Source organism: Rattus rattus, chromosome 2 (genome assembly GCF_011064425.1).
Source record: "Rattus rattus isolate New Zealand chromosome 2, Rrattus_CSIRO_v1, whole genome shotgun sequence".
Classification (NCBI taxonomy): Eukaryota; Metazoa; Chordata; class Mammalia; order Rodentia; family Muridae; genus Rattus; species Rattus rattus.
Genome location: NC_046155.1, coordinates 73186701 through 73200083, shown reverse-complemented (window position 1 = coordinate 73200083; position 13383 = coordinate 73186701). Strand labels below are relative to the sequence as shown.

The 13383-nt window shown below is 44.7% G+C and overlaps 1 protein-coding gene across 1 annotated transcript in view; it reads left to right on the top strand.

Annotated features, from left to right (window-relative positions):
* The first annotated feature begins 706 nt into the window (after positions 1-706).
* Positions 707-13383, top strand: part of Sec23ip (SEC23 interacting protein) — a 36779-nt gene continuing 24102 nt past the window's right edge. Inside the window, exons 1-5 of the mRNA XM_032892482.1 lie at positions 707-931; positions 5648-6177; positions 8381-8591; positions 9763-9956; positions 13024-13113. Coding sequence (XP_032748373.1) covers positions 775-931; positions 5648-6177; positions 8381-8591; positions 9763-9956; positions 13024-13113 — 1182 coding nt within the window. The 5' untranslated portion in view covers positions 707-774. The remainder of the gene's footprint in view (positions 932-5647; positions 6178-8380; positions 8592-9762; positions 9957-13023; positions 13114-13383) is intronic.

Here is a 13383-nt window from a genome sequence, read left to right as displayed (position 1 = left end):
GAGTTCCTCTAGAATGTTGCAATTATACATCTTTTCTCTGCCCCTTTGAAACATAAATCGTCTACCACTTAGAATTGCCTTATCAAAGACACTTTTTGTTGATGCATACATTGAAGGAGATAGTAGCCTGGAGTGGCCGAACACTCACTCCCTTTTAAGCACCTGGGAAGAAGAGGCAGTCAGATCTCTTGAGAGTTCTAGGCAACTTAATGGAACCTAGCTCAAAAAAAAAAAATCCAGCCGATAGAAATTTCTTACTCCCAATTCTTATTATTGTCTGTCATAAAGATTTAAGAATTGCTGTGTGTGGTGGTATTAATCTCAGAACTGGTAGAGCTGAGGTAGGAGGATAAAGGCCAGTCTGGACCGCATAGCGAGATCCTGCCTCGCAAGCAAGCAAATCAACCAACCAACCAAAAACATACCCCATGAGAAACTCAAGAGCGTCCGAACAACTCAGAATCTGCAATTTCGAGCGTCAAATAGCTCTAGGATTCAGAACCCTCATCGGCCACACCCCTCTATGCTGTGATTCCAGCGGCTGGCCTAGTATCGCGAGGCCGAGCGTGTCACGTGATAGGCTTGGGTCTGAAGCCGATTCCACCTTATTGATTTTGGGCGACGTCAGCTTCCGGAAGAAAATCGGTCCCCTAGTCGCTGTCCTGTGGTCACCGTGCGCAGGTGCGGAAGTGCGGTGGCATGCTCGGGACCGGTTTCCGGTCTGTGTGAGGCACCGGGCTCGCAGAGCCACGTAACGGACGGGGGTCTGCAACCATGGCGGATAGGAAGGCTAACGGTGGCGGAGCGTCCGCCTCCTCGTCAGGCACTAACTTACTCTTCTCCTCCTCGGCCACGGAGTTCAGTTTCAACGTGCCCTTCATCCCCGTCACGCAGGCCGCCGCCTCCCCGGCTTCCCTGCTCTTACCCGGAGGTAGTGAGCCGAGGGCGCTTGGGGGCCGGTGTGTGTCCTGGGAGGCGGGTGGGACAGGAGCGTCGCCTTCTCTGAGCCGCTTGCCAGGGTCAGCAGTGACCAGCTTCCAGAGGGCCAGGGACTGGAGGATCCTGGAGGAGGGGCCCAGGCGATGAGGCTTGGAACTCCTGTCATTGCGCAACTGTTTGTTGACCACCCACTGGTGTGCTGGTGCTGGCCGAAAACGCAGCTAATTAGACAGTTGCCCTTTGCTGGAATACCGTAAGCTGTCCTCCTACTGAGAAACACCGGTGGTAGGGCAGGACATCACCCAGGAGACAGTAAGTTATCTCCAGAGGAGACAGTGCCTCTCTTGTAGAGTACTCTAAACTCTCCTCGTAAAAGACCCTCAGTTCCAGAAGGACGCCTGCCAGGATAGAAGCGCATTCTACTAGCTTTGCTATGTAATGTCTGAAGTACAGCTACAGAATGCAGTCCTCCTTTTTCAAGGTACCACTTCCTTTGAGTTTTTCCTTGTTCTCTTAGGCCCCTACACCTGCTTTCACCTCCTGCTTTTGATTAAGCTCTGTGTATTATCTGGGAAGACTGATTTTTTTTTTTTTGAACAAACTGGTGATTAGGAACACAGACTATGTTCAGACCTGACCCTGCCATTAACTTGCTGTATGGCCTCAGGCATGACATTTGACCTGTCTGCCTAAGATTTCTTGTTTTCAGCCCCTATACCCCGGTTTGAGAGCAGGGTCTCTCTGTAGTACCGGCCGTCCTGGAACTCACGGTATAGACCAGGCTGGCCTCAGACTTAAAGGATCCACCTGCCTCTGCGTCTGAGTGCTGGGATTAAAGGCGTTTTTCACTACGCCCGGTCTCATTTTGTAGAGTTCTAAATGTAGTGTCCCACACATATTGTTGTGTAAATACTTGCGAGCCAAGTACCTCTGTCTCTCCATGTGGACTGTGAACTTCTTACCTCTTTCATATTCAGGGTCTTGTTTAGTGCCTGGCACATAGGTCCTTGTTAAGTGCTGAACTTTTCCCACTAACTAACTCCTGCTTGGAAGGCTAAGGGGAGTTTCCTGGGAAGGGAAGAAAGACAAATGGAAGCGTGTGTGTGTGAAGGCCCTCCTTTCTGGAGTGTTTCTTCTTGTAACTGTCCGACATGTGCATGGAATGAAGCATACAGAATGTCTGGTGGGTGTTTGATGAGCGAGTGGGGGCATGGATTCCAAGAGTGCCTCTGCCTCATGTACTTTCTTCGGTGAAGAATTGTGGCTGGAGCAGAGTAGTGTGGAAGGATCTAGAAATCAAGGTTGAGCCTTGGGTTTTTCAGATCGTTCTTGGCCTCCCGAGTGTTGTTTGATTTGTGCTCGTTTTCCTTGATGTATAATATTTAATGTGTTATTGTCAGTGCTTGGCATTTCTGTAATTTTATGTGCATTGATTGGTGTTCTGCCTGCCTTTGTGTCCATGTGGGGGTATTGGACTCCTTGGAGCTGGAAGTTACAGACAGTTGTGAGCTGCCATGTGGATGCTGGGAATTGAACCCAAGTCCTCTGGAAGAGCAGCCAGTGCTCCTAACCACTGAGCCATCTCTCCAGCTCAACATTTTTATTCTCAGTTTTTAGATAAGTATACAGATCTTTAGATTTTATTCATTTATTAATTACCTTTTGAGACATGATGTCATTTTTGTAGCCCAGGTTAACCTGGAACTTGTGGCAGGCCTCTTGTCATGGTCTCTTAGGTGCTGTGACTACAGGCATGGGCCACTGTTCCTTTAAAGTTCATTTTTACTATTTTTAAAAATGTGTACTTGGGTGTATCTGTCTTTGTGTCTCTGCTCTCAGAGGCCAGAGACTTTGGCTCTCCCTGGAGCTAGAGTTACGGGTGGATGTGAGCTACCTGATCTGGGTGCTGGGAAACAAATTAGGGTCCTCTGCAAGAGCAGCACATGCTCGTAATCCCTGAGCTAACTTTCCAACCCCAGCTTGAAAACTGTTGCTTCTTAGATGCAAACTTATTTTTTATGAGAACATAAGTAGGTTTTAGAGCTACCATTCCACTATTCCATAACAAGCATTTTCTTTTCTTCTTCTTCTTTTTTTTTTGAGTCAGGATCTCTCTGTTAAGTAGTTCTGACTGTCTCAGAACTCTCTGTGTAAACCAGGCTGATCTTGAACTTACAGTGATCCACGTTCCTCCGCCTCCTGAGTGCATAACAAGTATTTTCTATACTTAAAGATTTCTTAGTTAGAGATCTCTTAGAGCATTCCCAGAGCCAGAGGAGATCCCATCTCCTTGAAAGCAACAGTTAGTCACATCAGTGGTGGAGACACATGGGAAGCAGAAGTGAACCAAACTGCTTGTTTCTGTCAGGCCCTGTTGTAGATGTCCAGGTAGCATGGAACAGACAGTTCTGCCTTTGTACATAAACACAGGCACTGGCTTTCAGAAGCTGTTGTAGTACAGGTTAAAAACAACTGGAGATGGGGTGGGTCGGCCGCTGTGGTACTGTCTCAGCTGATGGAGTGGAGGGATGATGTCCCTTAAGACCTCAGAGTCTCTGAGTAAGGTTTGAAGGAGCCATAGAGGAACCTGGAGATGAGGAACAATCTGCAGGCTTGGCCCTCTTCTATATGGGGCAGAATGGACTTCTTTTCTCTCCTCTGCATCCTGTCCTTCCACCCTCAAGTAGATCATGCCTAGCGGGCATTGGCCTAGGTGTCTGTGGGCCTCATAGACTGTCCTAAAAGGTTTGAACTCTGTGGGGAGCCTTTTAAGTTTTCTGTTGATGAGGGTCTCACTATGCAGCTCTGACTGGCCTAGAAGTATGGAATTAGGAAGTGCTCCTAGGGTGAAGCTTGTAGTGTGTTGAGGTCAGTATTTTATTTATGATTGGTGCTAGTTTGAAAAATGTTTCAAACATTTTGGACTTGTGGACCAAGTCAGTCTGAAGTTCTCTTACTGGGTGAGAGATTCCACAAAAGGCTCTTCATTGTTGGGGACGAACACAGTCTAGTGAGGGTCACAAGACTAGAGAATGATGGAGGACCTAGTAGAATAGTAGAAGGCTGAAGCAGGAGGCCCTGGGCAGGAAGTGTTCTCTCTTCAGTAATGAAGAAACTGCTGATGAGAATCTTTTTCTTCTTCCACTTTTAATTTTTTTTTTTAAATTCTGGCTATGGTGGTACATACCTTTGTTTGATCCTAGTACTTTGGAAGCAGAGGCAGGTGGATCTCTGAGTTCAAAGCCATGAGTTCCGGGACAGCCAGGGCTGCATAGTGAAGCCCCCTGTCTTGAAAAAAAAAATTAAAACAAAAAAAATTATTTTTTTTAAGATTAGCTTTAAGTGTTCTGCCTGCCTCAGTCTGGAGAAAACTGCAACTGTAGACATGTCTTTATGAATAGTTTTCATAGTTCAGAAGGACAGCCTTAGATACCATATTTTGATTGGAATTGTGTTTTGGGTGTTATGGCCAAACCTGTGGAGAGGAGCCATTCACTGATTTGGTATGTGAAGTGCATCTGGGACAACCTGGAAGCCGTGAAGCAGGATCCCTGTGAGGTCACAGAGAGCCCAGAGCTTGGCAGTTCTCCAAGGGCAGGGACCACAGTGTGCCTGTTGTGCTGGGAGTGGCCCCACACAGCTGATGGACTGTAGCCCTCCAGCAGATAAGCACGGCCAGAGCAAGGGGAGGAAAGATTAGGAGGGCGAAGCTGAAAGCTGTTTGTAAAAGTAGAGCAGGGAAGAGAGGGGTGAAGGTCTAGTTCATGGGAAAGTGATCCCTTGGAAATTACTGTTTCAACATCTCTGAACATTCAGTGAAGACGATGCTGGCCAAGGAGAAGTGAGGAGCTCTTCTCCTAGAAGAATGAGATTGCTAATGACGTACCATATTTCTTTTAAAGCATTTTCATTCATTTATTGTGTGTGCCTTGTGTGGAGGGTCAGAGAACAGTTTGTGGGAGTTGGTTCTCTCATTCTATCCTGTTGGTTCTGGGGCATCCAGCTTTTCCTGCTGAGCCGTCTTGCCAGCCCGTGACCTGGTGTCTGTATGTCTGAACATGGGATTGTGATTACTGCTTACGGATTGCAGTTAGTGGGTAACCTACATTGGCAACGCAGATGCTCATTTGAAGACCCCATTTCATACTTGTCTACAGAGCTAATGCCTGGACTTTAGTTTCTTCTTCTTATTGTAGAAATTAAATTACATGTTTAGATATATGGTAACATTTGAATTATATAAAATAAGTTCAAAATATAAAAAGGTACAAATTAATTTCTTTTAAAAGTCCTTTAACACATAATAAAATAAATATTTATATAGAAAGTAAGAAGGGCAAAAACTGTTTTCTCTTTTCCTTTCTTTCTTCTTCTTTTTTTTACTTTGAGATAGGGTTTCTTTGTGTAGTCCTGGTTGTCCTGGAACTCTCATTGTAGACCAGGCTGGACTCAAACTCACAGAGATCCTACTGCCTCTGCCCTCAGTACTGGGATTTAAAGGCACGTGCCACCGTGTTTGGCTCATTTTATAGCATATTCAAATGAAATTTTTTAGGAGAAAAGTCTTGAAGGAAAATTGTGCTTGTTTTTCTGTAGTGGAGAAATACAGGTTAGAAGAGTGTAGTCAGAGGCCTAACTGCTGGGTCTTCTTACAGAGCCTAAGAGAGTGATGTCGCTTTTAAACCATTGCTCTCCTCTTCTGTTGCAGAAGACTCCACAGATGTTGGTGAGGAGGATAGCTTCCTTGGTCAGACTTCAGCTCACACATCCACCCCACAGACATTCAGTTACTTCTCTCAGGTATCAAGCAGTAGCGATCCTTTTGGGAACATTGGACAGTCGCCCTTAGCGACCACAGCAGTGTCGGCTGGACAGTCAGCACTTCCCAAGCCCCCAGCCACACTCCCTTTTACAACTGGATCCCAGGACATGCTGAATGCATTTCCACCCTCTGTTTCCAAGGCTCCCTATGGTGCTGCGCCTTCCTCACAGATGGGAGCAAGCACCTATTTGCCTTCTCAGCCAAGTAGTCTCCCTCCAAATTTTGGGAGCCCACCCCAAGGGATTCCTCAACAAGGACATAACCCGTATCGCCACACTCCTGTCAGCAGCCGGGCAAATCCCTATATAACACCTCCACAACTACAGCAGTGTCAGACGCCGGGCCACCCCTCCTACCCTCCACCCTCGGCACCCCCAGTGCAGACATACCAAATGCCGCCAGGACCGTTGCCACCGGTACGTGAATGCCATACTGCTTTTCTCTCTCACCTTAGTGAAAGTTTTCAAAAAAAAAATTGTATACTTAAAAAAACATTTTGAGATTTCTTTTTATGTCACATGTATTGTTGTCAGCACGTGTGTCTGTGTACCATGTACATGCAATGACCTTGGCAAGAAGGAGGCATGAGATCCCCTAGAACTGGAGCTACACGTGTTAGCCACCATGTGGGTGCTAGGATTTGAACCTGGGTCCTTAACTGCTGAACAATCTCTCTAGCTCAGCTTTATGCATTTTAACCTGTGAGCCATCTCTCCAGCCCAGATAAAACATTTTTTATCTCATTTTATTTTATATATACGAGTGTTTTACCTGAATGCGTTTCTGTACACCGTATGTGTGCCTAGTGCCTCAGAATGCCAGAAAAGGTGGTCATAGTCTCTAGAACTGGAGTTAGAGATGGTTGTGAGTGTTAGTTACCATTTGGGTTCTAGAAACTGAATCTAGGTTTTCTGCAAGCACAGCAAGTAATTTTCACCAGTGGGCCATCTCTCCAGCACCGGGACAAAATGCTTTTACAGAGGAGTGTGTGTTACTGGCCATACAGGGCGTTAAATGTGATAGGTAGACACTTCCACTAGGTGTGCCCCTGGCTCACCTTTTAATTTTGGGACAGGATCTTGCTAAATTGCTTTGTTTGGCTTCAAACTCTTTCTTGCCTCAGTCCCAAGTAATTGGTATTATGTGTACATGACACGAAGGGTGTTCTTTGTAAACTATGCTTTGAAGTAAACATTCTTCTAAAAGGAGCTAATTAGAGGCCAGCAAGATGGTGCAGAGTAAAGGCACTTGCCCCAAACCTGAGGATCAGATTTAGAGCCCCAGGGCTCATACAATGCAAAGAGAGAACTGGTCCTACAAATTGTCCCCTGACTTCCACACTTGGCTATGGCACAAGCATGCCCACCCAAAGAAGCAAGCAAACAAATGTGTAAATATAAAATTTGTTCATATTCAAATTTACAACACCTATCTACTGGAGTAATACTTGATTTTTTTTTTTTTTTTTTTTTTTTTTTTTTTGGTTTTTTTTTTTGGATCTGGGGACCGAACCCAGGGCCTTGCCCTTCCTAGGCAAGCGCCCTACCCCTGAGCTAAATCCCCAACCCCGTAATACTTGATTTTAATTGCTGAGGTACTCACTGATAGTCTCTGATATTAGTGTAGAATATCGGTAATGAATGTTACCTAAGGGAGAACTGAGGCAGCGTTGACTGCCAGCTTCTCATCTTAATTGTACTAGTTAGTGAAAACGCCCAATTACAGCCGCTAATAGACCTCTCCGCTAAGTTTTTGTTTGTTTGAGACAGGGTTTCTCTGTGTAGCCCTGGCTGTCCTGGAACTCATTCTGTAGACCAGGCTGGCCTCAAACTCGGAGATCCACCTGCCTCTGCCTTCAGAGTTGTGGGATTAAAGGCATGTGCTACCACTGCCTAGCTTTCTACTAATTTGTTAATATTAATGGAAATTCTTCTCTCTGTATATATGTGTTAGTTAGATTGACATTTAAATATTTACTTTCTTAGAAATGGAATGGCTGGATCAAAAAGTATGGGTGTTCTAAAGATTTTAAGAATGATGGAACCTGTACAGATTGTGTGCATGGAGCACAAGTTCTGGCCATATAGAGTCCCAGCACTGAGGAGGAGGAGTGGGCACAGAGTTCCCGCCTAACCAAGAGGCTGCTAATGCATGGCAGTGACTGGGAGAGGGGAAGCAGTTGTGTTCTGTGGAGTGACGTGGTGTGTCGGCCAGCACAAGATGAGCTCTGTCGTATGCGTGCTGTTTGTTTGTTCCTTTGTTATTTGGGTTTTTGTTTTTGCTTTTAAGAGAGAAAAAGAGTAAGAAATTGAGTGAGTGTAGACCTGGGAGGGGTCAGGGGAGGGGAAAGAATATGATCAAATTATATTGTATGAAAAACTTAAAAATAAATATATTAAAAATTTCAAAATTATGGGAGACATTGGTGGGTGTCAGTTTGCCATTAGCATGCAGAAGTCTATTTCACTTTGCAACTGATGTGAAGTTCTACTATACTAGTTACGATATTAAATGGTTACCTGGAAATACATGTAGGATAATTATTACTGAGAGCAATTTGATTCTGAAGTGGTTACGGAATTTCTTTTGGACACTTGTGACAGTCTTAATTTTCTTTAGCTTCCTACAGCAGTGCAGTCACCAGCGCAGCAACAAGTCCCTGCCAGACCTGCAGGACCCCTTGTACAGGGGCCGTCTCCTTTTGTACTTCAGAACCAGTATGAACCTGTCCAGCCACACTGGTTTTACTGCAAGGAGGTGGAATATAAACAGCTATGGATGCCTTTCAGTGTGCTTGACTCTCTGAATCTTGAAGAGATCTATAATTCAGGTAAGTGTTCATCTTGCGTTATTCCGACTCATTCGACAGCGATAGATTGAAGGGTATTTGTCTATGGTCTTCTTCAACCGTCAGAGTCCTTAATCTGTGTCGGCCTCCAGACCCTGCTTTACGATGGTAGTGTACTAGTTAATACATCCTGAGTTATTTAGCAAAATGTTCAAAGAAGTAGTTTAGTAATTTCTTTGTCTTACCTGGTTACAGTAGCCACCTTTGCATCTGAGCATAGGCAGACCTGTGAGTTTAAAGCCAACCAAGTGAGCTCCAGGCCACATAGGTAGACGCTGCCTCAGTAAAACAAGACATAACCAAAAAAGTTGTTTTAAATCAGAGAGGTAGAGTTGTTACATAATCCAGGTTTTAGTTTCCTTTTTCTCTTACTCATTTGGGGTTAATGGGCATGAAGGATTTCCTGTGGAACTCTTTTGTGGAATGCTGTGTGAAAAAAGTGTTCTGAGGTCAGATCTGAGTTTTGGAAATAATTATTCTCATGTGTACCTCTTGAGAGAGATGCCACACAGGTATATCGTAAGGCTCTGAGTAGTCTTGCAGCATACCAATATGATTTTCTATCTTGATATTATCTGATTATGAAACTTAAATATCAGTCAGTATTCGCCAGCACTGTACTTCCTGGAACATTTTGGTACATTGATGCTTTTGTTCCATTTTACTTTCTAAATGGGGTCTTAAGTAGCCCAGGCTGGCTTCTACCTCACCAGGTAGCTGTAATTGTCCAGTAGCTCCTGATCCTCCTCACTCCATATCTCACGTGCTGGAGTTACAGGTGCATGCATCTGGCTTGATATCACTACTTAAAAACTCATCAACTATTTCAGTTGTTTCGTGATTGCTGTTCTAACTTGCCCCGGCTCCTTGTTTCTTCTCAAGAAAAGTTATGCTGCAGAGCGGTGATGTCAGTCATGACAGGAGGACAGGAAGACTGCTGGGAGGTTGAGGCCAGCCACAGAGAGAGACTCTGCTTCACAAGCAAACAAGCAAACAAATGTCATGATTTTGAGCAATACAGATTATCTTGTGTTTTCAAATAAGACAAAAGCTTAATTGTCTGTCTTTGACTAGTAGTGTAATGAATTATCGTTAATGTTATTTGTATTTTCAAATGTGCCTGGTAATGAGAAAATGTCCTCTCGGTTTCTAGTGCAGCCAGATCCTGAGAGTGTGGTTCTAGGCACGGATGGCGGACGCTATGATGTGTACCTTTATGACCGCATGAGGAAGTCTGTGTACTGGGAAGAGGAGCCGGCTGAAGTGAGACGCTGTACTTGGTTTTACAAGGGGGACACAGATAGCAGATTTATTCCCTATACAGAGGAGTTCAGTGAAAAACTAGAGGTATGAATGCTTTTTTTCTTTATACTTTTCTTTACACAACAAAGGCATGTATGCAAGACAGGCTTCTGTGATGCCACTCACAGTGGAGATGGCTTTATATACAAGGTGGCCTGTGTTGATCCTGTCACAAAGGAGATTGATTTTTAAGTGGCATTGTCCTTCAGGAAGTGCTGCAGGTAACAGTCCTGTGTCTCAAGATAAGACTGTATGTTTTGGAAGGGGCACATTCCACATCTAAGGTATTCATATTAGGCCTTGGAGCAAATTTAGGTAGAAACTAGGCATGATAGCACTTGCTTGTAATCTTAGCATTCATGAAGCCAAGGCAGAGTATCATGAGTTTGGGGACTGCCGTGGGCTAATAGAGGAACCAGTTTATAAAAACAATCAGTCAGTCATTCTCTCCTCCTCCCCCTCATATCTCTCTCCCTTTCCCTCTCCCCTCTCTTTTGAGACAGGATTTCTCTGTGTAGCCCTGACTGTCCTGGAACTCACTCTGTAGTCTAGGTTGGCTTCGAATTCACAGAGGTCCACCTGCCTCTGCTTCCTGAGTGCTGGGATTAAGGGCATGCTCCAAAACAATTTCTTAAAGCATAATTTTTAAAAATTTTATGGCATTTATTTGTGTGTGCTCTCACATGTGCACATGTTGCATGACTAGAGGTAAGAGAACATTCCAGAATTGGTTTTTTTCCTTCTACTGTGTGGGCCCTGAAAATTAGGTATTTATGTTTGGCAGCAAGTGTCTTTGCCCACTGAGCGCTCTGACACTGGCCCTTAAAGCATAATTTAGTTAGCTCAGTAGGGAAATATATCAAAGGTGCTAATCCCTAGAGCTTAATCTAGATAAGCAAGTCACTAAGGATACACTGTAATTGTTGGTGGGTTAGGCAGGGTCGTGCTGTAGCTGCAGTATCCCAGAGTCCAACATTGTAGGCTTAGTATTTTGAAGCTAAAAGTGCAGTGTTGATGTGTGAGTCTCTGAAAACAGAGCAAGCACTTTTATTTTAAACATTATTTTATGTATATGAATACACTGTTGCACTGTTGCTGTCTTCAGACACACCAGAAGAGGGCATCGGATCCCATTACAGATGGTTGTAAGCCACCATGTGGTTGCTGGGAGTTGAGTTCAGGACTTCTGCCAGTTTTTTTTTTTTTTTTAAAGATTTATTCATTTATTATATATGATTGAGCCATTTCCAGACACACAGAAGAGGGCATCAGATCTCATTTTCAGATTTTAGCCACCATGTGGTTGCTGGGATTTGAACTCAGGATCTGGAAGAGCAGTCATCTCTTAACCACTGGCCACCTGCCCTCTGCCACTAGCCAAGCTTTTCTTTTTAACTGTAATGATAATATCTCTAGGCTGGACTAGCAAGCTAAGTCTTGCCCATTGCATCGGCATGAGGCCCAAGCTCCTGCCCAGCTTTCTAAGAAACCCATTGCCTCAGTGGAGGGTGGGAAGTGAGAAACAGATGATGCCCATGACTGGTGTGTGGTTGATCCTGTCTACCAGGACAAAGAGCAGAAGTGATTTTGATTTGAAAATGCTTTTAATTTTATAATGACACAATTATCTCCGTAGAAAACCAGGCGAACCTTTAGAAATAAATACCATTAGCTCAGTATAAGAGTTGAGAGTTTGTAGAAAAGTTCAATAAAAGGCATGCATGAGGGCTAGGGCTTGTAGTTGAGTGGCAAATGTCTACCCAGTGTGCACAAACCTCTGGGTTTAATGTCCATACTTTGAGGGGAGGAAAGATTTGCATAAGCTGGGCACAGCAAAATGAGCCTCCAGGCCCAACTATTCAAGGCTATAGAGCAAGATTATTACCCCACCAGGTAAAAGTATAAAAGTGACCAGGTACAGTAACATGTGCTTTAATCTAAGTCAGCTGGAGGCAGAGGCAGGTAGATCACTGAGTGAGAGGCCAGCCTGGTCTATTTAGCAAGCTTGAGACACTGTCTAAAAAAAAACAGTTGGGCAGTGGTGGTATATACCTTTAATCCCACCACAGGAGAAGCAGAGGCAGAGGCAGAGAGGCAGAGAGGCAGAGAGGCAGAGAGGCAGAGAGGCAGAGGCAGAGGCAGAGGCAGAGGCATCTTCAAGTTAAGATCAGTATGGTTTACAGAGTGGGTTCCAAGACAACTAGAGCTACACAGAGAAACCCTGTCTGGAAAAACAACCCAAAAAGCACGGGGTGCTCTTACAGAGGGTTCAGGGTTGATTTTCAGCAGGCGCAGCTAATAGCTATTGGTGACTCCAGTTCCAGGGGATCTAACACCCTTTTCTGACTTCCTAGGACACCAGGTGTGCACATAGTACATATACAGACATGTTGGCAGAGCACTCACACATGTTAAAAAGCAGCCAGTGACTCAGGAGTGGCGCTAACTCCTGTGCGTGTGTATGTGCAGACTCAGCCTCAGCGCTGTCCCCAGAGTGCTGGTGAAGTACTAGTCCCCAGTACCCACAAATGCCACTTTGTGTGGAGCAAGGGTGTTGCAGGTAAAATCACTCGAGATGTAGTTACTCGAGTAGGGTGGTCTCGAGACCTCTGTAGCTAGTGTCATTATGTATAGTAAACACCAAGACAGACTTGTTCAGAAAGACAGAATGCTGTGCTTTGATAAAGGCAGAGGTGGGAGTCAGCTTTAGAGCACTGAATGGCCTTGATTGTAGCAGGCCAAGGGTAGTTGGCGCTCTCCATGTAGATTTCATAGGATTGCTGTCCAGCTGTCACCTGATTTTGGAGTGGTAGCCTCAGGAACTTGAGACAATTAATTAATTTTACAACTATACTCAGCTTGTTCAGCCCTAAGAAACTGATGTACTGTCTAAGCCGCCATTGTTTTCCCCATGGAATGGAGATATTACTTAGGAGCATGTGAGAGCAAACACTGAGTAATTTATGTCAGATAGTCAGATGTCAGGGCAGTAAACCAGTAAACCAGACCTACCGTCAGTTACTGCTGTGCTGCCAGCGTAGTCCTGATGGCCTTCCAGCCCGTTGGCATGACTCAGGCCGACTGCGCTGTATTGCGTGTTCTGTCTTTGCAGGCCGAGTATAAAAAAGCTGTGACCACAAACCAGTGGCACCGCAGGCTCGAGTTTCCAAGTGGAGAGACCATCGTGATGCACAACCCAAAGGTGAGTTGCTGTGTGTGTGGTAATGTTTCATTTCTGCTGGTTTTGGCAGTGGTTTATTTACAATAAATGTGTTACTTTTAAATCAGTCAGTCAATCAATCAAGACAGGGCTTCTCTATCTAGCTCTGATGTCCTGGAACTCACTTTGCAGATCAGCCTGGTTTTGAACTCACAGACGTCCACCTGCCTCTGCCTCAAAGGCCCAAAACACCACACCTGGCAAGTATATTTTGAAATAATTTATCAATCATGGAAATTCAACTTTTTTTCA